The sequence below is a fragment of the Lissotriton helveticus genome, chromosome 7 (genome assembly GCF_964261635.1).
Source record: "Lissotriton helveticus chromosome 7, aLisHel1.1, whole genome shotgun sequence".
Lineage (NCBI taxonomy): Eukaryota > Metazoa > Chordata > Amphibia > Caudata > Salamandridae > Lissotriton > Lissotriton helveticus.
The window spans coordinates 1,951,747,099-1,951,771,956 of record NC_136068.1 but is presented as its reverse complement, the minus strand read 5'-3'; the positions used below and the strand labels follow the sequence as shown (position 1 = coordinate 1,951,771,956).

General features: G+C 41.2%; 1 protein-coding gene across 1 annotated transcript in view; it reads left to right on the top strand.

Moving 5' to 3' along the window:
- LOC144770010 (uncharacterized) overlaps nucleotides 1–24,858 on the top strand; it is a 248,672-nt gene that overhangs the window by 113,716 nt on the left and 110,098 nt on the right. The window contains exons 3-4 of the mRNA XM_078654202.1: nucleotides 895–1,026; nucleotides 2,457–2,600. Coding sequence (XP_078510328.1) covers nucleotides 895–1,026; nucleotides 2,457–2,600 — 276 coding nt within the window. The remainder of the gene's footprint in view (nucleotides 1–894; nucleotides 1,027–2,456; nucleotides 2,601–24,858) is intronic.

Genomic DNA, 24,858 nt, shown 5'->3' with positions numbered 1-24,858 from the left:
CGCTGTCAGAAGAGCAGAATTATGCATCTTGTGATGGAAGAAAGACACAGACCATTAACAGCTCATTGAGGCCAAACATATCTAAAGCCTGTTACCACTGCACTACTCCAGGGTGGAAAGGGCTGAGGTCATTCTTGGTTTTTGTCAGTGAAGTGAGTTGGGGCCCTGAAGTTTGGACCGGAAAACAAATAAACCCCTTTTTTACTCAATTAATCTCTCCTGTTTATTGACTCTTTCTCTCTCCCCTCCCTCTCCCCCTCCCTCTCCCTCTCCCCCTCCCTCTCTCTCTCTCTCTCTCTCTCTCTCTCTCCCCCTCTCTCTCTCCCTCCCTCTCCCCCCCTCTCTCTGCCTCTCTCTCTCCCTCTCTCTCTCGCTCCCTCTCCCCCTCCTTCTCTCTCTCTCTCTCTCTCTCCCTCCTCTCTCTTTCCCTCTTTCTCTTCTCTCTATGTCCCTCCTCTCTCTGTCTCTCTCTCTCTCTCCCCCTCCCTCTCTCTCTCTCTCTCTCTCTCTCTCTCTCTCTCTCTCCCCCTCTCTCTCTCCCTATCTCTCCTTCTCTCCCCCTGTCTCTCTCTACCTCTCTCTCTCCCCCTCTCTCTGTCCTCTCTCCCTCTCTCTCCCCCTCTCTCTGTCCTCTCTCCCTCTCCCTCTCTCTCCCCCTCCCTCTCCCCCTCTCTCTCTCCCTCCCTCTCCCCCCCTCTCTCTGCCTCTCTCTCTCCCCCTCCTTCTCTCTTTCCCTCTTTCCCTCCTCTCTCTGTCCCTCCTCTCTCTGTCCCTCCTCTTTCTCTCTCTCTCTCTCCCTCTCTCACCCTCTCTCTCTCTCCCTCTATCTCCCCCCTCTCTCCCTCTCTTCCTCTCTCTCTCCCTCTCTCCCCCCTCTCTCTTGCCCCCCTGCAGTGGAGAGAGCAGTCTTCTACAGCCCCAGGGTGCAGAGCTGTGCTGGGCTCCCAGACGAGGCTGGAGATGGTCCAGGGTCTTCCCAGAATCCTCCTCGCTCTCTTCTGAAAACCTCCCTCTGCCTCCATCCAGGTAAACACCCTTTCACCTCTTGTTTCTGCATGTTGTGGTGCATGACATGTTCATGTGTGTTAGGGTTCAGCCATGTTAGTGACGTCACTCTGGGACAGTAGATGCTGAAAGTGAGGGCGGGGGGTGATGACGCAGGGATGACGCAGTCTGGGGTAGTAGTGGTAAATGCAGGCTTCTTACTACCACTGAGTGCAGTTCGATGAACATATCTGCCACATATCTGCCTCACACCAGTGGTGTAGCAAGGGTGACAAGAGCTCTGAAGCAGCTACAATTGTAGTGCAGAGGGTCACAGACTTGGGGTCACTCAAAGCCCTGGGCCCGGTGCCACGGCACCTGCTGCACGCTTGGTGGGTACACACCTGCATCACACCCTCCCACCTCACACTCACATGTAAATATGTTCCTAACATGTCATGGTGTATGTACTAGACTTTTTCAAGCTCACATCCCTTACAGCCCTGGGCCCCGGTGCCACTGCACCTGCTGCACGCTTGGTGGGTACGCCCCTGCCTCACACCCTTCCACCTCACACTCACATGTAAATATGTTCCTAGCATGTCAAGTTGTATGTACGCGACTGTTCAAGCTCACACCCCTCACAGTCCTTCCTCCCTGGTCTGTGGTACCTCCAGCACTGCTGATGCTCTTGTGTTACGGTGGACAGCACTTCTATCCACAGCTGTGCAGAGACACAAACACACAGAGGGTTGTGTGTCAGTGCCATTGACAGAAATAATGTCTGACTTTAATATAGTGTCTAAAATATCATTTACAAAAAGTGAATCTCTTTGAGTGTAGATTTTCTGACTCTAATGTGTGATTCTTAAGGCACAATATCTTTGTCAGACAATATTTATTCCTCAATATTCTGCTGCCAGACCCACAAAGAGGAGTCACTCTCAGATCACATCAAACATTTCAACACTTTGTTGCATGAACCACTTCATCAGTTGATCTGGACTCTTCTCGTTATCTCTTTCTCTTCCTCTCTGACTCCCCTTCTCTCTCGCTTCCACTGTCTCTGCCAACTCCCTGCCTCTCCTTTATTCATTTATCTATTCACTCTCTTTCTCTCTTTGTCTATTACTGTTTTGATCCCTTTCCTTTTTCTTCCACTGCTTTTCCCTTCCTCTATCTCTCTTTACCTGTCCCTGTCTCCTTTCTCTCTCCACCTCTCTGTACCTGTCTCTCTCCCTCTTCCCTCCCTTCATCTCACTGCACCTGTCTCTCCCTCCTCCCTCCTCCCTCCCCCCATCTCTCTGACCTGTCTTTCCCTCCCCCTCTCTCCTCTCTCTCTCTCTCTCTCTCCCCCTCTTTCTCTCTCTCCCCCTCTCTCTCTCTCTCTCTCCCTCTCCCTCCCCCTCTCTCTGTCTCTCTCTCTCCCTCTCTCTGTCTCTTTGTACCTGTCCCTCCCTCCTCTGTCCCAGTTTCCCAGTACAACCTTCATGACAGACAAGGACGTCTCCCTGGACAGAGCTGCCCCAGGGTGAGGAATGAGCTTGGAACAGAAGATTCCTCTCCATGGAGAGATTTGCAGCCTCATCTGAGACAGACTCTGTGTCTCCACAGAGGTGAGAGAAATGTACCTTTTAACTTTCTACACACACATTTGTTTTTGAATAAATATACATGTTGTTCTGGATATTTACATGTTAAATACAAGACTGGATCAGAACACTATTTGCTTTGAATGTACTTTTTGCAGGTCACTGCCTTTCGTACATTGAAACCACCTGTGCTCCTGGACAGCACTGAACACACACTCTGTATATACTTCAGGTTTACCATTGCTTGCCCTTTTTGTAAACACTGACATCCATCAGATGGACACAGGATAAACAAAATTAGAATAGAAGTAATATGGTAATTCTCTGTCACTATGTAAACTATACAACGTACTATCACACTACATTTAGGGTTGTCTGTCAAGCGAGCTAGAAGGAGTGTGTTTGGAAGTGCGACACTTACAATATTTTGAAGAGTTTGATTATTTTTAATAGAACGGCATAACTATAACTTTGAAATTTCTAATTGTGCTATTTGATTAATCTTTTTTAGGAAAAATAAAGATTCCTTAACTATAACTAAGCTTTAACGTTTTTTTTTCTTTAAATTTCAATGATATTTTAACATTTTTAATAAAATGTGTTTCAAATCATAGAGTCCAATCTCATCGAGAGGAGTGTTGTTACGTAAAGGGTCGTATCATACAGAGAAGGACTGTGTCACACAATGTAGTGTTTTAGAGTGGAGCATTGTAGAGCGTAATACGGTAGAGTAGAGTGGGATAGCGTACAATGAATTAAAGTATGATAGAGTGGAGTGATGCCTCGTACACCTGAGTAGCTCGTATATACCAGTTCAGTAGCGTAGCGTACAGTCATACATTTTTGTGGCTTGTCATACAGTACAGTGGACTAGTGTGTCGTGAAGCGTTGGAAAGTCTCGTAGAGTGTTGTACAGTGGAGTGTTGTTGGATAGAGTTGAGTATAGAGTTGCAAAGCGGACTTTATGTGGTTGAATTGCAGAACAGTGTCGAAGGGAGGCATACAGTGTAGTACAGTTTTGTAGATTACAGATGAAAAGAGTGTAGGAGAGTGTGGTAGAGTTGAGCAATGTAGAGAGGAGCGTTGGATAGTGATGTAGAGTACGTAGATTATAGAGAAGTGTAGTCAATTGGAGTTGTTTAGGATAGACTGGATTAAAGTGTCAGAGTGTAGTGTTATGTTGTAGAGTGGTGTGGAGTAGAGTGGAGTCTCAGAGAGCGGGGTGGGGTGGCATACGGTGGAGTGAACTGTCTTTTGTTACTCTGTTTGAAAGTGTCATACAGTGGAGTATAGTGTAGTGGCACAGAGTATATTAGAATGTTGTGGAGTCGAGATGAGTAAAGTGTGCTGCAGTGTGGTAGATGGGAATGGCATCAAGTGTGATAGAGTTGATTGTCATAGAACTTTCTAGAGTGGAGTGGTGTAGAGCGGAGCGGTGGAATACTGTCGAATAGTGTGGAGAAGTATGTGGTAGATTTGAGTGGAGTAAAGTGAGGAGGAGTGACAGAGAGAGAGTTGTGTAGAGTGTGGTCGAGTATAGTAAAGTGTTGTTTAGCAGCATAAAGTAAACTAGAGTGATGTCCACTTACATAGAGTAGAGTAAAGTGTTGTAGAGTGGAGTGCTATAGAGTGGATTACTGTTTGGTACAGTGGAGGGGCATAGACTTTGGTTGAGTGTCATAGAGTGTGGTAGAGTGGAGTAGATTTGAGTAGTGTGGAGTGGAGTGGCATAGACTGGAATAGCAGACAGTGGAGTACAAAGGAGTGGGATACAGTGAAATGGCATTGAGTTCAGTACGCTACATTGGAGTGGCGTACAATGGAATGGCACAGTTTGGAGTGAGGTAGAGTGAAATACCATACAGTCGAGTGACATAGATTAGAGTGGCGTCCAATGGAATAGCATAGAATGGAGTATTGTAGAGTAGAGTGGTGTACATTGAAATGTCTCAGAGTGGAGTAGCACACAGGTTAGTGGGAAACAATGTAATAGAGTACTGTGGAGTGTCGTACATTGTTGTAGCATACAATGGAATACATTTCAGTGTAGTGGTGTACACTGGAGTGGCATAGAGTGGAATACTGTTTACTAGGGCAGCCACAGTAGAGTGGCATACAGTGTAGTGAAATAGAGTGGAGAGGTGTGGAGTGTGGTCAAGTTGAATACCATATAGTCGACTGGCGTAGAGTGTAGTTGCATATAGTGTAGAGTTGAGGGGCGTAGAGAGTACAACGGTATAGAGTGGAATAGCGTAGAGCGGAGTACAGTGTAGTGGTATAGAGTGGAATAGCTCACAGTGTAGTACGGTACAGTGGAGTGGCATACAAGGAATGGTGTACAGCCTAGTGGCATACAGTGAAGTTGGGTTGAGTACAGTGGCATACAGTGTAGTAGTAGTGTACAGGGGAGTGGCGTACAATGGAATAGCATAGAATGGAGTGGCTTAGAGTGGAGTTACATAAACTGGAGTGACGTAGAGTGTAGTAACTTTCAGTGCAGTGGTATAAAGTGGAATCATGTACAATGGAGTATTGTAGAGTGTAGTGGAATAGCATTCAGTGTAGTTACGTACAGTGGAGTAGTATACTCTGGAATCGCATATAGTCGAGTAGCGTACAGTGGAATTGCATGTAGATAGAGGACTCATCAATAACATGACTGGGGGGGCACATGAACTACAGAGTAAGAGGCACCCCTCTCCTGGAGGGCACATCGGTGGATGGAGTGGAGAGTGATTAAGAGCCAGGGTCAGGGGTTAACCCAATGCTTCAAGAGGCGCATCAGTACTGGAGGTTGGAGGGTACATCAAGCCCTGGAATGAGGGGCGCATAAACACAAGGGTAAGGGCCACCACGCTCCTACGTGGAGGGCACATCAGTAGATGGCATGGAGAGTGGAAAACATAAAAAAAAACATGGGACAAGGGAACATCAGCCATTGGGGTGGAGGGAGCATCAGCACCCAGAGTGGAGGGAGCATCTGCACCTGGGGTGGAGGGAGCATCAGCACCCGGAGTGGAGGGAGCATCAGCATCTGGGGAGGAGGGAGCATCTGTTCCTGGGGTGGAGGGAGCATCAGCGTCTGGGGTGGAGGGAGCATCTGTTCCTGGGGTGGAGGGAGCACCAGCACCTCTGATGAAGGGAGCGGATCACTGAAACAATATCAATGACAAAAATATAGAACTACCTAAATATCGAGTGAAAAATATAGAATACAAAAATATCGACTTCCTATCTCCAAACAGGTAAGTACAAAAATATAGAATCACAAATATCGTTGTAAAAAATATAGTCAAACAATCGAATTTTTTAAAATGCTTTAAAGTAATTAAACATTAATGAAATAATAAATATAATTAACTTAAACATACTTAAAATACTTAAATAACCTTAAAATAAATAAATAATTAATGAAAGTAAAAAAAATACAAATTGATTTATTAATGCATATATATATATATATATATCCAGGCAACAATCCTACTTGTCGGCAATAGAAACCAACAGTCCACGTGTAGGTACAGACCACAAGACAGCGCTGATATCCTTTCAAAGTGGTTTAATGTTCGTCAGTCCCCAGCATGACGCGTTTCGGCTGCGCCACGGCAGCCTTGATCACATCACATATATATATATATATATTCACTGAAAAAACCATAGGTTATAGACCATATATAGTTAGGAATTAGCATTTAGAAAACCTTATTTTACTCACACAAAACGATTGAAATTCCATATATAGTTAGTTGCACTAACTATATATCACGCACCCGCAATCCACTGCTGATGATGTCACATATTACATCATTCATGACATGGTCAGTGACATCACTGATGACATCACTGATGACATCATCTAGTGTCTGTGTGTTTTTGTAAAGTTTAAATACGTTTTACATATTGAAGAATGACTGGATGGATGGAAGACTGAGTGTGTGTGTGGCTGGCTGGGAGGTGTGTGACGCTGTGCATATCAATGTGTACTTGTATCAGTGATTGTATAAGAGAGTAAGTATGTGTTATTATATGTGTGAAAAGTATGGTGTTCTGTGTTTAACTATAGATGAGGAAATCGAAGTGTGATTGATTCTTCACAGGACTGACTAGGTGTATGAGTGCATATGATAGTGTTCTAATAATAACTGACTGTATGTATGAGTAATTGTATGGGTGAATGAGTGAATGTGTGTGTAGACGTACGAATCAGTGAGTGCGTATGTAGTAACTGGTATTGGTGTGTCATGATGTCATCAGTGATGTCATTTGAGATGTCATCAGTGATGTCATTTCAGATGTCATTAGTGATGTCATCAGTGATGTCACTGAAGTATGGTGTTCTGTGTTTAACAGTATAGATGAAGAAATGGAAGTGTGATTGATTCTTTACAGGACTGACTTGGTGTGTGAGTAACTCCATGGATGAGTGGCAGTGTGTGACTGTCTGCATAGGTGTATGAGTGCATATGATAGTGTTGTAATAATGAGTGACTGTATGTATGAGTGATTGTATGGGTGAATGAGTGAATGTGTGTGTAGACGTAGGAATCAGTGAGTGCGTATGTAGTAACTGGTATTGGTGTGTCATGATGTCATCAGTGATGTCATTTGAGATGTCATCAGTGATGTCATCAGTGATGTCATTTGAGATGTCATCAGTGATGTCATCAGTGATGTCACTGACCATGTCATGAATGATGTAATATGTGACATCATCAGCAGTGGATTGCGGGTGCGCGATATATAGTTAGTGCAACTAACTATATATGGAATTTCAATGGTTTTGTGTGAGTAAAATTTCAAATTCTCAGACAAAATAATTGTTGATCCCATATGCTCTACTCTGTCAATAGCTTCCAGTTTCACAATCTCTTGCTTTTCTAAATGCAACATTTTGTTGTTGAATTTGGCACATTCTGCAAGAGTTGGCATCAAACATATTCCAGATTTTTTCTCAGTAATTTTCTGAAAAATATTCTCAGGCACAACGTCTTGTTCTGGATATAAATTTGACAGTAATCGTGCATGTAAAGCTTCTTTCCCATGCTCGGTCACTTTTCCAATTCTAACATCTTGTAGAATATTCTTGTAAACTTCATCCTTCGCCTGACGCATATTTTCATGCAGTTCAGCATAATTGAAGTTTAACCATATATTGACGTTGCCAATGCTCCCTAGGCACTTCCTGGTATCTTCATGCGTGAGCATTTTGAACACAGGTTGCCCTTTCACTGGTGTCAGCTGCAGAAGATCTCCAAAAACAATGATGTGTTTGCCACCAAATAACACATCATACTCTGTTTTGAGAACTTCTTGCATTCTCAAATGCACAAAGGCAAGCATGACATTGGAAACCATGCTTACTTCGTCAATGATAAGAAGTTTCATTTTCCTCAAGATTCTTGAAACTTCACAACAAGCATCTCCAGATAGCTTGTGATATTGTAATTTGTTGTCATGCTCCACTGGCAGCATCAGTAAACGATGTAAAGTAATCCCTTTAATGTTATGTGCTGCCAGTCCAGTTGGAGCGGTGACAACACAAGACAGCGATGACTCAGTCCTTTCCTGCAAATAACATGAAATTGCTTTAATGAGGAAACTTTTTCCAGTTCCCGCTTCTCCACTCACGTACAGTCGGACAGGCTTCAACGACGTACATGAGCACTCTTTCTTCTCATGACTTAATCCATGATCAATTTGCATGGTAACTTCGTCACATATTTTGCTCTGCTCAACGTTGAGTTGTCTTTCCAACTCTTCTAAGTTAACCGCATCCTCCTGAGCATGTGCCATGGCTCTTTCCACTTCATTCATAGCAGTGGCAGCTTCATTTTCGATAACAGGTCCTCCTAGTGGATCCTGACTCAATGAAGCAGAACTCTGACTGTCCTGAGAACTGTCTCTGGCAATCTCGGCTGCAATCGTTGCTTCCTGCTCGATTTCTGCATTCAACATTTCTACATATTTGGGAAAAGCAGGACATTCTATGGTCTCCTTGGCGGCAGTGAAAGAGTCTTCGTAACAGAGGAAATCTCCAAGCAGTTCCTCTTCTGCACGCCAAGGCTTGAAAAGTTGCAAAAGTGCTAAATAGAAAAACTCCTTTTTTTCAGGAGATTCGCCACTCAATTTTTGATGGTTTACCAAGTGGCATTTTCTTTGCTTGACCAGACATCCCTCACTTCCAATTACAGCATACACTCCTTTCTCAGTATCTTCTTTGATGTTCCTCTTGAATATGTAATTTTGAAGAACCTCATACAGACAAACATTCTCGAGGTGACTGCTTCGATTTGGATAATATGTATCCAACATGTTGGTCTTCAAAATGTCGGTACTGTTTGGCTCCTTTTCCACCAAATACTCAATTTCCCGCACAGGTTTCAGAACTCGATTACGCGTTGCAGCAAGACCAAGACTCGCCCAAACGATACTCCTAGATTTGGCATAGAGACTTGCTGAAGACAACCGGTCAGAACATTCGTAAGCTCCGATTTCTCGATGCGACAACATCTTCAGACTGAAACTGTACAACTTCTTACTGAGGCTCTTTTCATGGGAAATGTCCTCCCACATATCCTTCAATTCTGTCTTCTCTTTTTTGGTGATGTAAGATGTCACATACCGAGCCACAGCCATACAGTTATCAGCCACAAACTGTATATCCATGTTAGCATTCCACATGGACAAAATCACCGGGTTGTAGTCGTTGATGTACTTGGACTCTTCGTTTCTCTTCAAATTGTATGTGTTTTTAGGTGATTTCTTCATCACATTATGTCGCAGCGAAGACATCAAACTGTTTACTCTTTCTTTAGAAATCACTGGTCGTGGAAAGCCGAAACGACATTTGGTGTAGAACTTGTCCTTGTTTCGGAATTTACGACGACAGTACTTTCCACATCGATGGCTTTGGAAACGTAGAACTTTTTCTCTTAGGCTTTTCTTCTCCTTTGCGTTTGGAACAGCACACGTAGAATACTGTTGTATGAAACTCATCACTGAGTCTTCTGGATCCGTTCCAAATTTAGGTGCATCCTTGATCCACAGCAGCATATGTATATGAGGAGCACCTCTTGCTTGGTACTCCTTTCTCCAGAAGAAATCCAACACCTCTCCAAGAAGTGGATTCTTCTTATTCATGATGAAAGACATCATAGCTTCAAATCTATGATTGAAGTACCTGCATACATTGACTGGATCCAAAGAGCACAGTTCTCCGGGTGTCTTGAATTCGATGTTTTCAATGTTTCCATTTGCCTCTCGTAGAAATTCAAGTAAGTCTTCCCAGCCATACTCGGCACAGCTCAGAGTGAGGAACCATGTGGGAGTTCCTAAGTTCCTCAGCATACATTTTAAATCACCATGACGACGGTACCAGTACTCATTAGTACCACGCTGACACGCCATGAGATTAATCAGGTGACAATCTAAAATACTGTCTTGGAGATTGACTTTATCCATATAGTCACTTGCCGAGATGTTTTGCATGTGTATACCACTTTTCAAGATGTGGTTCACTGCATATGACAGTCCAGACAGATCGCTTTCAAACAGGAGATGAAACAAATAGGGAATACATTGTCGAAACCTAGCATCTCCTGCATACAATCGCAAAGTCCGGTATTCAGAAGCAGGAATTTGATGAGGTCGCTCATCATATCTTCCTCCCTGACCTGTTGGAAAAAGCTGTGGGAAACACCGAGCTTCCAAACTTTCCTCCCAAACACTAATGGGACTCCCTTTGGCTTGTTTCATTTGAAACAACTCAATAGCATTCCCCATGACTTCCTTGGAATGCAAAGGATGAACACTATAATGTTCATATATTTCTTCACTAGTAGAGGGTTCTACTTTCTCAATTTGACCAGCACACAAATCGCTATCCTCTTCCGCACTTACTTCCTCTTCTGCAACATATACATTCTTATAGTATTTATTATTTTTTTTCAAATACAATGTTGCCTTTTTGACTTTCCTAACATCCACTAAATCTTGCCATATTTTCTTATTCTTTGTCGGAACCCCATTAACTAAGATAACCAGAGGTTCCTCTTCCACTTTTTCTACTCCAATTGTGTTAATGTTTTTCTTCAAATCTAGAGGCAAATAAACAACTCTTCCCTTTAATCCTCTCTGTAAATCTGATGGAGGCAATTTCCCTGTCTTTGGCTCCATTCTTACAATAGCCTGAAACGGATGGATACTTTGAATCAAAATAGATTCATAAGTATTTAAATCCTTCAATTCAGAAGGAATCTCAACCAATTCCAGATTATTATGAACTGCTCTAGCAGGCATCTGGTTTTGATTTAATTTGTTACAACAATAAGTACACACACGTTGATCCAATCCCAAATCAAAACAATTTTCTACCATCAAGTATGTTGTGAAATCCTTCCATTCACTATTATTTTCCCTTTCACTTTTTACATATAAATCCACTAACTTAGTCTGATTCTTATAATAAGTGCGTCGACAACACACACAAGTGAAATTTGGCCTCTCACTTGATTTCACGTGAAACGTCGCAATTTCCCTCTGAAACTTATCTGTACTGGAAACCTGTACACTATCTTCCACATTACCCTCTTCTTCTTGGTCAATTTCAACATTCTCCTCTTTACTTCCAAAGTAACAAAACTCAATTTCTTCACATATATTCTTCACATCTATATCAGAACCATGCAAAAGAGCAGCGCATAATTGTTTAAGCACAATTGCTGGACTCTTAGCATAATACAACATTCTAACTAATTTCCTCACTTTATTATGATGCACTGCTAGCATCCTGAAATGATGAAAAACACTCTGGCATACTCTCCTGGAAAGACAAGCCAGTGAATGACCATGCAAACCTGTCACTTCTCTCACTCTGCAAGGATCTAATTCTTGCAACAACTTCATTTTCTGCTTCAAACTTTTCTTATTAAATGTCCGTACAAAATCACAAAGCAAATTGATGGAATCCTGTCGCACACTGCAAATACTACTACACTTCCAGGTGTACACAGGACCCTTAGGATGTCTTCCTAAAACCTCATTACCTAACACCTCTTCTGTCTCTGTTGTCACAAGTTTTTCTTTTTCAACTGGACAACCATCTTTCACTTCATAAGCTCGACCACTGGTGTCAACTGCATGCACCAAATCATTATCCTGGAAATAACTCTCCTCATTAAAAAATGCCTCACAACTTGAACTATGCATCCATTCTCCAGAAAAAACTTCACAAAAATTACTACGATTAACTATTCTCTTCCATCTACTATTTCTTTTGAAATCATAAATTGCCTTGTTTAGCTTCCTAATTCTATTGATTATCAAAATAAATAACTTACGTTTAATTTCAAATGCCTGATCAATAACTTTCTCAACTATTTTTTTTCTCTTATAAAAACCACTTTCTGTTGACCTTTCTTAATATTTTTTAACAAATTGCCAATTATCCTGTTGCGGAACATTCGTTTACGAATGTCCCTAAACTGTTGTTTCCTTCTACTATCATGCACAGAGTTATCTCTTGCTCTAGCAGTAACATTTTTCATTGGCCTCTCCTTTCCGTTTAAATTGCTTCTCTTTTTCTGGACTGAAACATTTTCTGTAGTAATATTTTTAAATGAAACGGTTTACATTTTCACTTTTCATTTATTATAAATTTTTAAAATAAATGTTTATAGTTCCATAGGCTCAAGCACGTCAGCTTCCCATCCTATGTCATACAATTCTGACAAATCTGCATCCTCATCATGTTCTTCTTCATCCTCAGGATTTAAATCATCCAAGGGATCAACATCCACTGATGTGTCAATTACAAGTTCAATGATGAGGTCGAAATCAACTGATTGCTGATTGTCGCTCATGTTGATGTTGTCGTTATCTTTAAAGAAAGATAACAACAATGAGATGTTGCAGAGTAAGAGACAAATCTCAGAGATTATAATAGTAAAATTGTTTAACAAGAGTAACATTTTGCAGCTATTATTTAGCCATGTCCAGCGATGCTGAGGAGGTGAAGCCTATGTCCAATTTTTCAGTGAACAGGACTCATCTCTACTTAACCTTGGATAAGCCTCACCGACTCTGTGTCCCCTGCACATACTTAAATGTAAAGGGGCAGATTTATGTTAACTGGCACATCCCCAGGGATGCAGCAGTTAACGTGCACCGCTGCTCTGCCACCCATGGTGTGCCGCATTTAGAATCAGATAGGACAATGCTGCATCAAAACCCTGCGCCTGCTTGAAGCAGGCATAGGTCTTGACGCAGCATTGTGGAGATGGGGCACCCCTAAGCCTTGCTGGAGCTGCATCGCACTTGCGATGCAGATCCAGCAATGCGCCACCTTTACGGCACAGATGCGTCACGCATCTGTGCCGTTTTTGCCCTATGGTGCGCCGCATTGTAAATGCAGCACACCATGGGTGGCGGAACAGCGGCGCAGGATGACTGGCACATCCCTGGGGATGCGCCAGTCATCATAAATCTATCCCTAAGCTTCTTATCTTGTTGGAGATGAAGTGAGGCCTGTCTTGCAACATGGTGCATCTTTTGCATCACTGCTGCATCAGTTTCATGTGGCACGTTTTTTTTACAGCATGACACATCTGCCTAGATGCATCAATTTGTAATTTTGTCGCCACATAGCAAATCTTTTGCACCGCCACTGCGTCACAAAAGTGACGCACAGTGGCGCAAAAGAGGCATACACCTATCATAAATCTGTCCCTAGCATTTTAAATAATTAATTCAGGATGACGATAAGGTGTGGCCTATCCAGAGGTTTGTTTAAGGTGAGGCCTACTCAGGGTTGCAGATCAAAGTTATGCTTGTTGAAGAATACAGAGGAGATAATACATGTAAAGGCCTACCAATGAAGTAAGTGATGTCCACTTCACTCTTGAACAAAGGCCAGACCTCTGTTGTGTCCATGGACAGACCTAAACTTCATCTGCACAATGTCATTCGTAAACGTAGGAAACACAGGTGATGAAAGCGTTTTTTGATTGCCTTTGCAGCATGTTTGGGTCACTTTTAACATGGCTATGTAACTCAAACAATCAAAATCTGAATTTGCCAAGCACAGGTGGGAGCATATTTACAAGGAATTTGCACCACGGGGAAAGGTCTTTTAATTTAAAATGCGAAAAATAACATCAGAGACACTCAAATGCCTTCTAAAGAAGCATACACCATTATGTCCTTGTCATAAATTTTAAAAACATTCCTTTACCTCAAAAACGATTTTCAAGTCATAATTTGAAAACACTGCACATGGGGAAATGACTTAAAATGTCCTTAAGACACATGAAAGCGTTTTTTGATTGCCTTTGCAGCATGTTTGGGTCACTTTTAACATGGCTATGTAACTCAAACAATCAAAATCTAAATTTGCCAAGCACAGGTGGGAGCATATTTACAAGGAATTTGCACCACGGGGAAAGGTCTTACATTAAAATGGGAAAAATAACATCAGAGACACTCAAATGCCTTATAAAGAAGCATACACCATTATGTCCTTGTCATAAATTTTAAAACCATTCCTTTACCTCAAAAACGATTTTCAAGTCATAATTTGAAAACACTGCACATGGGGAAATGACTTAAAATGTCCTTAAGACACATGAAAGCGTTTTTTGATTGCCTTTGCAGCATGTTTGGGTCACTTTTAACATGGCTATGTAACTCAAACAATCAAAATCTAAATTTGCCAAGCACAGATGGGAGCATATTTACAAGGAATTTGCACCACAGGCAAAGGTCTTACATTAAAATGGGAAAAATAACATCAGAGACACTCAAATGCCTTATAAAGAAGCATACACCATTATGTCCTTGTCATAAATTTTAAAACCATTCCTTTACCTCAAAAACGATTTTCAAGTCATAATTTGAAAACACTGCACATGGGGAAATGACTTAAAATGTCCTTAAGACACATGAAAGCGTTTTTTGATTGCCTTTGCAGCATGTTTGGGTCACTTTTAACATGGCTATGTAACTCAAACAATCAAAATCTAAATTTGCCAAGCACAGGTGGGAGCATATTTACAAGGAATTTGCACCACAGGGAAAGGTCTTACATTAAAATGGGAAAAATAACATCAGAGACACTCAAATGCCTTATAAAGAAGCATACACCATTATGTCCTTGTCATAAATTTTAAAACCATTCCTTTACCTCAAAAACGATTTTCAAGTCATAATTTGAAAACACTGCACATGGGGAAATGACTTAAAATGTCCTTAAGACACATGAAAGCGTTTTTTGATTGCCTTTGCAGCATGTTTGGGTCACTTTTAACATGGCTATGTAACTCAAACAATCAAAATCTAAATTTGCCATGCACAGGTGGGAGCATATTTACAAGGAATTTGCACCACGGGGAAAGGTCTTACATTAAAATGGGAAAAATAACATCAGAGACACTCAAATGCCTTATAAAGAAGCATACACCATTATGTCCTTGTCATAAATTTTAAAACCATTCCTTTTCCTCAAAAACAATTTTCAAGTCATAATTTGAAAACACTCCACAGCTCCTATGCACAAAAACACCCTGTCAGTACTAATACTTCACATTTTCTCCAATTACAATTTCTCAAAGAAACAAAATCTATTTGTAAAACACTTGAGACAAAGCAACATTTTAAAAACACAACTTTCTTCATAATTTTCTCCTTAAAGCACACTATTCTCTATCTAAATTAAATAAATCTTTTCTCACCTTAGCAAATACTTTATGAGTTTCAAAACAGTCTCAGAAACACACCAATTTGTCTTTAGCAGAGCAAAAGGTATGCACACCAGAGGCTGGAACCAACAATGGCACAGAAATGCTGTAATTCTTCACACATATCTCTCATGTCACCCAATCAAAACTCTTCCCTCACTTTTTTCAAATCAAAACCCTTCCCCCCTCTGCCCTCTCTGCCTTTTTTGCATAGCAACCACCTCTTGGAAGACCTCTGGTGTTTGCAAGTTCACACAACAATGTTTCAATTGAACTCTGAACTCTCAGTGCACCTGAATATCCAGTGCAATCTTTCATTTAATTTTTTTTTATATTGACCATTCAAAATACATCTTTCAAAGAACTCATCCATGCACCCTAACTTTCTGTTTTCAGCAATCAAAATCCACCAATCACTGTTACTGCTTCATTAACACAGAAACTCCACAGTTTTTTTCATTTTAAACTCTTATTTTTTGAACTGCCATTTCATTGCCACACTTCATCTGACTGCAGCAGAACCTTCTCTCACCATGTTTTCTGTCTGGATTGTTGGACATAGTTACATCTATTGGGCTCAGAGGTATGCTGAGAACAGAAATTTACCTAACCTCAATTTACAAGATGTGGAAATTAAGTGGTTTGGCCACAGAGGATTAAAATGTCACCAATTGATACCATTGGTGAAAACCTTTATGCATTTGCCAAAACCTGACCTGTTAATTGTGCACTGTGGAGGTAATGATTTGGGCACTTTGACTGGGGTAGGTCTGGAAATGCTTTTAAAGGACACCTTTGAGCAATTGATGGCACTTTTTCCTCAAACTGCCTTGGTATATTCAAATATATGCCAAAGACAGAAATGGAGGTGGTCAAACCAATTTTGTCCACAAATTGAGAAGTCGAGGAAGCATGTAAACAAATCTGTTTCAGCTTACATGAGAGACCATGGAATGGGCTCCATGTACAACAATAACTTGCGTTACTACATGCAAGATATCTACAGAGGAGATGGAGTTCACTTCTCAGATGAGGGCAACAGAATTTTCATTTTGAATTTAAGACTGTGCATTGGTACCTACTTATAAGTACCAAAATGTACCATAAACCCAAAAGCTCTTCTCAGAGCTACCCTACATCTGATCACTCACAATTATTATTTTACTCTAACTTTTTTCACAAATTTTCAACAAAGTACGCTCCCCGGGGCGCTACCCGGTACGCGAACCGGAAGCTAACCTCGCGAATTCTTTTTAAAAAATGTGTTTTTTTTCACACATATAAGCCTCCTCAGCCACCCTCAGAAAACCTAGGGGGTCAAGATAAGTCTACCGTGCCCCCTTCTACCCATTCTGAACATTATTAGCCCTCCATCTTGTATCTTAATTCGACCGAAACACAAAATGGTGGACTCCCGTAACGCTTCAGGTTCGCGTACCGGGGCGCTCGCCAGTTCGCGTACTGGGGCGCTCCCCGGGAAGCGCTCCATCAAAAAAAGGTGGGAAAGTAATTTACAGAAAAACGACTGGAGACACTTTCACCAAATATAGATTAGCTCATACTACATACCAATCCCTATCATTTTCACAAATTTGATTGAAATTCCATTTAGCCATTTAGCCTGTAGACCTCTCTAAATACCGTGAGGTAAATTACTTCACAAAACACATCTGAAGTGTTGGAATTGACAACCAATGAAAATGTTACTTTCATTTTCTACTTTTTTTACCTGACATTTGATTGGTTATATACCTGAATATATATAAAGGAAGAGAAGGAAACACAGCCATTTTGACTACTACTTCTTGTTGTACATTTCAATAGGATTTTCGCTTATCACTTCAACTTCTTTGTAAAGGTAAGTTGTTATTTTAAAAACTGAAGTATATTGTGCACTATAAGTTAATATGGTAAACTTTTTCTGATAGTTATATACTATCCCTCTGTAGTAGTTATAGATTTAGATAGACTTCTCTGTTATAGTTATGGATGGAGTTAGGTTTCTCTTGTATAATTATGAATTTACTTACGTTAAATCACATACACTTTTTTATATTCCTACTTCCACTCTGATACTATACACTGCCCAAAGATAAATTCACTGATAAAAACTGCCTATCTAAAATTAATCCCAACAGTGCCCTATCTCTACTAATATATATTTTTTTATCCAAATTTCAGGCAAAATGGAAGGCGAACACAAAGTTTCATTTCAAATTGTCCTGCAAGAGAGCAGCCAAGAAATAATTGATCCAAAATATATAGAATTTATGGATGAAACTTGGGACCAAGAACTACTGCAATGTGTGCAAGCAGTAGATGACCTCCTTCAAAATGAGGACATTTTACACACTCAGAGATTACAAGCTATGTTCAATGAAAATAACGACATTTCAGACAGTGAAATGTTAGAAATGTTATTAAATTTTGAAACACAATCACAATAATAAATAATTGCTTAAAAAATAAAGAAATTAAAAAATAATCAACAAAACCAACAATCAATTAACATACAGTATTTGAAAAGTCTATCATTCATTTTTCCTTATAGTACGCTCCCCAGAACGCTTCCCGGTTCGCGGACCGGGCGCTCCCCACGCAAAAAAACAAACATATATTTTTTTTTTTTTGCCCTGCAGGGCCCTTTTAAAGCCTCCACATCAAACCTAGGGGGTCAGGGAGGATCTACTATGCCCCCTTATGGTCATTTCCCCCTTTGTTTTGGTCTCCTCTTGTCTCTCGATCCTACCGAGAGACAAGATGGCGGCCGCTCCGGACTGTTTAGAATGTTGACAGACACCGGAGAGCCAATCAGCTTTGCTACGCGAAGTTCCGTTATGCGTCAAGTACGCGAACCGGAGCGCTGCCTGGAGCGCGCTTACAGATATATATCTTTTTTTGAACGTTAATTTCTCAAAATCCACTGGAGCACATATATTGAGACCTAGCAAAGGCACATCGGGCTAACAGTCCCTACAATTTTGCCAAGTTTCGTGCAAATCCATTGAGCCGTTCGGCCTAAAAGTGAGGCCAACTGGAAATTAACATGGGAAAAACACGTTTTGGGACCCCCCTTTTTTCTCGGCCCCCCCTTGATGAACCCCCCCAAATTTCCAGGGGCTGCTCAGAAACAAAATGTTCCATTTTCCTGAAAATTTCAGCCAATTCCGTCCACAAACGCCAAAGTTATTAGACATAGAATTTTCAAAAATCCCATAGGGAAAAAATCCTAACTATAAATACCTACTGGCGACCGCCAGTAGGTAATATATATATATATATATATATATATATATATATATATATATATATATATATATATATATATATATATATATATATATATATATATAAAAACGTAATATTAATGAAAAATATAAAATATTGCTACCGTAGGATAGTGGAAAGAGTCAAATTTACAATTACCACTCCAGTGAGTGCAACAGTAGAGAAAGCGTTGGATAGCGTAGGGGTAAAAACTACTATTCCCACTCCAGAGAAGGCAACAGTAGGGAAAGCGTTGGATAGCGTAGGGGTCAAAATTACTATTCCCACTCCAAAGAATGCAACAGTAGGGAAAGCGTTGGATAGCGGGAGGGTAAAAAGTTACTATTCCCACTCCCGTGAGTGCAACAGTAGGGAAAGCGTTGGATAGCGTAGGGGTAAAAAATACTATTCCCACTCCAGAGAGTGCTACAAAAGGGAAAGCGTTGGATAGCGTAGTGGTAAAAATTACTATTCCCACTCCAGAGAGTGCAACAGTAGGGAAAGCATTGGATAGCATAGGGGTAAAAATTACTATTCCCACTCCAGTGAGTGCAACAGTAGGGAAAGCGTGGGATAGCATAGGGGTAAAAAATACTATTCTCACCCCAGAGAGTGCAACAGTAGGGAAAACGTTGGATAGCGTAGGGGTCAAAATTACTATTCCCACTCCAGAGAGTGCAACACTAGGGAAAGCATTGGATAGTCGGAGGGTAAAAATTACTATTACCACTCCAGTGAGTGCAACAGTAGGGAAAACGCTGGATAGCGTAGGGGTAAAAATTACTATTCCCTCTCCAGAGAGTGCAACAGTAGGGAAAGCGTTGGATAGCGTAGGGGTAAAAATGACTATTCCCACTACAGAGAAGACAGTAGGGAAAGAGTTGGATAGCGTAGCGGTCAAAATTACTATTCCCACTCCAGAGAGTGCAACAGTAGGGAAAGCGTTGGATAGCGTAGGGGTAAAAATTACTATTCCCACTCCAAAGAGTGCAACAGTAGGGAAAGCGTTGGATAGCATAGGGGTCAAAATTACTATTCCCACTCCAGAGAGTGCAACAGTAGGGAAGGCGTTGGATAGGGGGAGGGTATAAATTACTATTCCCACTCCAGTGAGTGCAACAGTAGGGAAAGCGTTGGATAGCGTAGGGGTAAAAAATAATATTCCCACTCCAGAGAGTGCAACAGTAGGGAAGGCGTTGGATAGTGGGAGGGTAAAAATACTATTCCCGCTCCAGTGAGTGCAGCCATAGGGAAAGCGTTGGATAGCGTAGGGGTAAAAATTACTATTCCAACTCCAGAGAGTGCAATAGTAGGGAAAGCGTTGGATAGCGTAGGGGAAAAAAGTACTATTCCCACTCCAGAGAGTGCAACAGTAGAGAAAGCGTAGGATAGCGTAGGGGTAAAAATTACTATTCCCAGTCCAGTGAGTGCAACATTAGGGAAAGTAAATACTTCATATATTAATAAAAAATATATATTAATAACAATTAAAAATTAATTTAAAAAATTACAAATGTAATATAATATAATAATTAATCAAATAAAAATAAAAATTATTTATTAATAATCATTACCCATTAATACAAATTAATTACCAATTGACAATTAAATAATTAGCAAATGAAAAATAATTAACAAATAATTAAAAATAAATGTCTTTATTTATTTATTTATTCATTTCTAAAGCGCATGGTTACGCCACCCGTCGTGTCCCCGCGCTAAGTGGACTAATTCCTAGAAGCTTGGTACGGCACCTACCAGGACTTACAGGGGGTGGTAAGCCTGTCACTGATTGTATCACAGTACAGAGGAGAAGAGCACGGTTTTCAGCTTTTTCCTGAATGTGGTTTCACATTGTTCTTCAAAAACATACGGTTAAGGGGGACCCTAGGACCAATTTAACGACCAAGCTCTAGACACACGTCCTACCAAACCTTTCTATCAACAAAAAGTATCAGAGGGTCAAAAAGGAAGAAAAAACAAGGATTGTCTGAATAACGACTGGGAATCAGTACCACAGGCCAAATTTCAAAACTTTCAGAAAATGATAAGAATAAGCCAAACAAGTGTACGGTCTTGAACACCCATCAGTCACCACTCGGAACCGCCCTTCATCATTTGGGGTTCCAGGGACCCACACAACATCAGACCAATGCTTGATGACACACAGGAAAAGGGCCTAGTGGATGATAAAGAGTCCCTCCTGTGGGCAGTGTGGGGTCACTTTCTTGTCAAACGTTATTAGTAGTATGTCAATGAGTGGTGTAGTTCATTGGGGGTAACTCGCTAAGGTGCAGTGCAAAAAAAGCTGTGATAACAAAAAGAGAAGGTGATTAAAATTGGTTTAGGAAGCAGAAAAATATTTTAATCAGATATAGCTTCCAATGCCAATGTTAAAAATAGCAAAGACAGAGAAAATATATGAACTGTCTAGGAGTGGAACGTGGTCAACATGTTTCAGCAAATGACCGACATGTGGCCTTGCTTTCTTCAGGACCTTGTCAAAAACGACTACTGCTACTGCACAAAGAAGTGAATCAAAATAAAAGGAAACAGTGTTCTAAGAAAGTGAAACAGATCAGATACTGGTATAAAAGTCACCTGAACCTTCTAGGTGTACTCTTCCGTATCTTCTTACACATTCGGTTGTTTGCTAAAAGAGTCAAAAGTATAACATGAGCACATCATGCACAGCCTATATTCAAACATCCTTATCTATATTGTAATGCATGACCTGCATCATCAATAGGGCCTATGTATTCCTAAGGCCAAACGCACTGTATGTACTAGTGACTCCTTATTTACACAGTACTTGAAAGTTTTCAAATTACACATAATACATCTTACCCGATGTGTAAGATGTGCTGACCTCACCCCACCTGGCTGCGGCTCAGGAAAGAAGTGAAGCACCGCTCTGTTAGGGTGAATAAATATGACAAGAGTCACTCACCATAAAAGTAATAAAACACAGCAAGAATGTGACTCAAACTCCTAACTTCCGAGTAGGAAATAGTGAAAATCACTACCTTCTATTCATTAACTACCTCGTGAAACTCCTAAAGGGTTCTACCGCTATATTGTATGTAAAATAAACTGCCACGATCAAAAAAGCAGTTTCTCTATGGCTGATGACTATTCATTAAACACTTGACCCTCAGTGTTTGTCGGTAATCAAAACCATTAAGCAGCGTGGTGATGCGCCGCCTTACACCGGGCGGTCACCCAATCTCTCTGACATTGAGCCCGAAAAAGCAAGCTCGAAGCAGCGATGTCATGATGCTTTGAACGTACTCACATCTATTTCATAAGTCTGCATGAATCGATGTCATAAACATTATGCCTAAAACATTCACACGCTTAGAGATAGTATGCTCTAGACGCCAGAAACAACCAAAATGAGACCCTACCTCTCCGTCGGTACTTCAAACCGGCATCTTTGCCGTCTGGGGAGGTAGCGCTCGCTCATCAGAGGTGTGTTTATATTAGACCTCTCATGATAGGCCGAGTGACTCACGTGTCAAGTCGGAACTGTGCTGGCGGCGTAACGGGCGCTGTAATTGGTTCAGCACTCAATATTGCAGCCAATCACAGACGCGATGTCTAGTAGTCATGGTAAGTGAAGTAAACAAACCTCATTGCAATACCAGCATTTTATCAGGACAAATCCCAACATCCCCAGTGCATTATACACCTCTCTTCTACAATCAATGTGTGATGTTGCACAGTCTGTTTGTGAGACAGGAACACATGTAGCTCGACAATCAGTGACCTTATAATGATTGTAAGTAGCAAAGAGTCAGACATGTAAACCGAACAAGGCATCCCATAGCAGAGTGTAGCATTCATTACAGGGACCAAGGTATATCGTCATTAAGCCCTGTAACATGGGTGCAGAGTCTCAGCACCCATTTTTGTTCCTTTAATAACAGAAAATTACTCAAATCAGTCACATGTGTGGGAATGAATGGTTTTTCCAGAACCGTCCACTTAAAAGAAGTGGGTGAGTGATTGGAGTTGATTGTTCCACTCTTAGGGTTTCAGGTAGCTTATTCCATAATTTTGCCGCCATGTATCTAAAGGACCTTGACCCTATTCTAGTGGTCCGTATTCTGGGGATTTTTACATGCACCTTTCCTTCAGATCGCAGCTTGCGGCCGGGAATGTAGTGTAGTATTAGAGGCTGCAGGTATTGTGGTCCTTTTTTTGCAAGGATTTTATGGCAGTAGCACAGTGTCTTAAATTGTACTCTTTTTTTCTACCGGTAGCTTATTTTGCAGATGCTCTTTTGGGGAGGCTCAGTACCAACCGAGCTGCCGCATTCTGTACTACCTGAAGCCTGGCTAGCCCCTTTTTTGTCGCTCCCAGGTATAATACATTCCCATAATCTAATTGGGAGGTTACCAGGGCGTGTACTATGGTTTTCCTAGTGCTGGATGGAAGTAGGTCCAGTATTTTCCTCAATGTTTTTAGTGTACCGAAGCATTTGCCCACTACCTTTCGTATCTGGGCATCAAAGGATAGTTTAGTGTCTAGCCAGACACCCACATTTTTAACCTCTGTTTTTGGTGTGGGTACGGGACCCAGTGCTTCAGGCCACCACGAAGAGGACCATATGTTAGGGGTTTTCCACCACTATCATCACCTCTGTTTTAGTTCCATTCAGCTTCAGGCAATGATTTAACATCCATTTAGCCACATCCTCCAAGCATCTCGAGAAGTTGAGCGCTCTCTGATTGTTGTTTCTGGAAAGTGTTACAATCAGCTGTGTATCATCAGCAAATGATACGATGTTTACCTGATGCTTTTCCACCAGTTCTGCCAAAGGTGCCACGTATAGGTTGAAAAGCGTGGGGCTCAGGATTGACCCCTGTGGGACTCCCTGGGATAGTGCCACACTTTTTGATGTTTGCGATTGTTGTAGTACTTGGAAACTTCGTGACGATAGAAAGGAGGTCAGCCATCGTAAAGCACGGTCTTCTACACCGCACTCTTCTAGTCTGTGCAAAAGCAGCTTGTGTGAGACGGTATCGAAAGCCACATTTAAATCCAGTAGGATTTTTGCAGCTGTCTGCCCCTCGTCCACCCATTGTCTCATTGTGTCTGTAGCCAATAGCAAAGCTGTGGAGTGGTCAGGTCTGAAGCCAGATTGAGATTGGTGTAAGAGGCCATTTTCTTGTATATAGGCTGTTAACTGTTTTTTTACAATCTTTGCGATATACGGCAGCAGCGATACAGGTCTTAGGTTTTCTAGAACTGCTGGGTCTCTAGATGGTTTCTTTTTCAGTGGACGTACTATTGCTTGTTTCCATTTGTTAGGGACTTCCCCCTTCTGAAAGGAGGTGGTGATTAAATCCGAGATGATTGGAATAATAAGGTCTGCTCCCATCAGTAATTTGTCTGGGCGAGCTGGATCTAACGGAGATCCTGATTTAATTTCTTTAACAATTACTTTAAGTTTGTTCAGTTCAACCATTTTAAATTCCTTGAGTCTTTCTCCTAAAAACTCCTTCCTGGGTCCTACATTATTCCCCTCTCGCGCTTCACTTGGGAAACTTCTGAATATTTTGGCTACCTTTCCTTCAAAGTATTCGGCAATTTTATTGTAATTTTCCACTGAGGACGTTTCCTCCTTCTTATGGTTTTCATAGCTTTTTAGAGATTTTAGTATAGAAAACATTTCTTTTGAGGAGCTTCTCGCGCTTTCTATCTTTACTGTATAGAATTCGCACCTCGTTTCCTTAATTAGTGCATGATACGTTTTTTAGCTCTTTTTATAGCAGACTTTGGCCATGTTACAGACGTTTTCACGCCACTTTCGCTCTAGCTTCTTGCACTCTTTCTTTGCTTGAGCAAGGGTCTCATTATCCCATGGTGCAGATGGCTTCTGTCTCTTAGGATTCTTAGTGTTCCATGGTGATATCTTATCGATAGCATCTGTTATCCATTCCTCAAACTGATCATTGGCCATGTTTATATCTTTTCCTAAAACTGGTTTGTTTTTCCCCAGTGCTTGTGCAAAGGTGTTAGGGTTAAAACTTGACCATTGTCTATGTGTCGTTTTTATACTGGATCCCTCTGCCCTTACTCTAGGCACAGCTATTGAAAAAGGGATTAGATAGTGGTCTGTCCAAGGTATCGGCCGAGGTGTCTCTATTTTTAAGTCCTCTTGGTTGGTACAAATGGGATCAAGGTTGTGGCCCCCTTGGTGAGTTGCGCTCTTCACCTGTTGAAGTAGATTCATTGCCCTGAGATCACTACATAATGCTTGAACTTCCTTGTTTTCT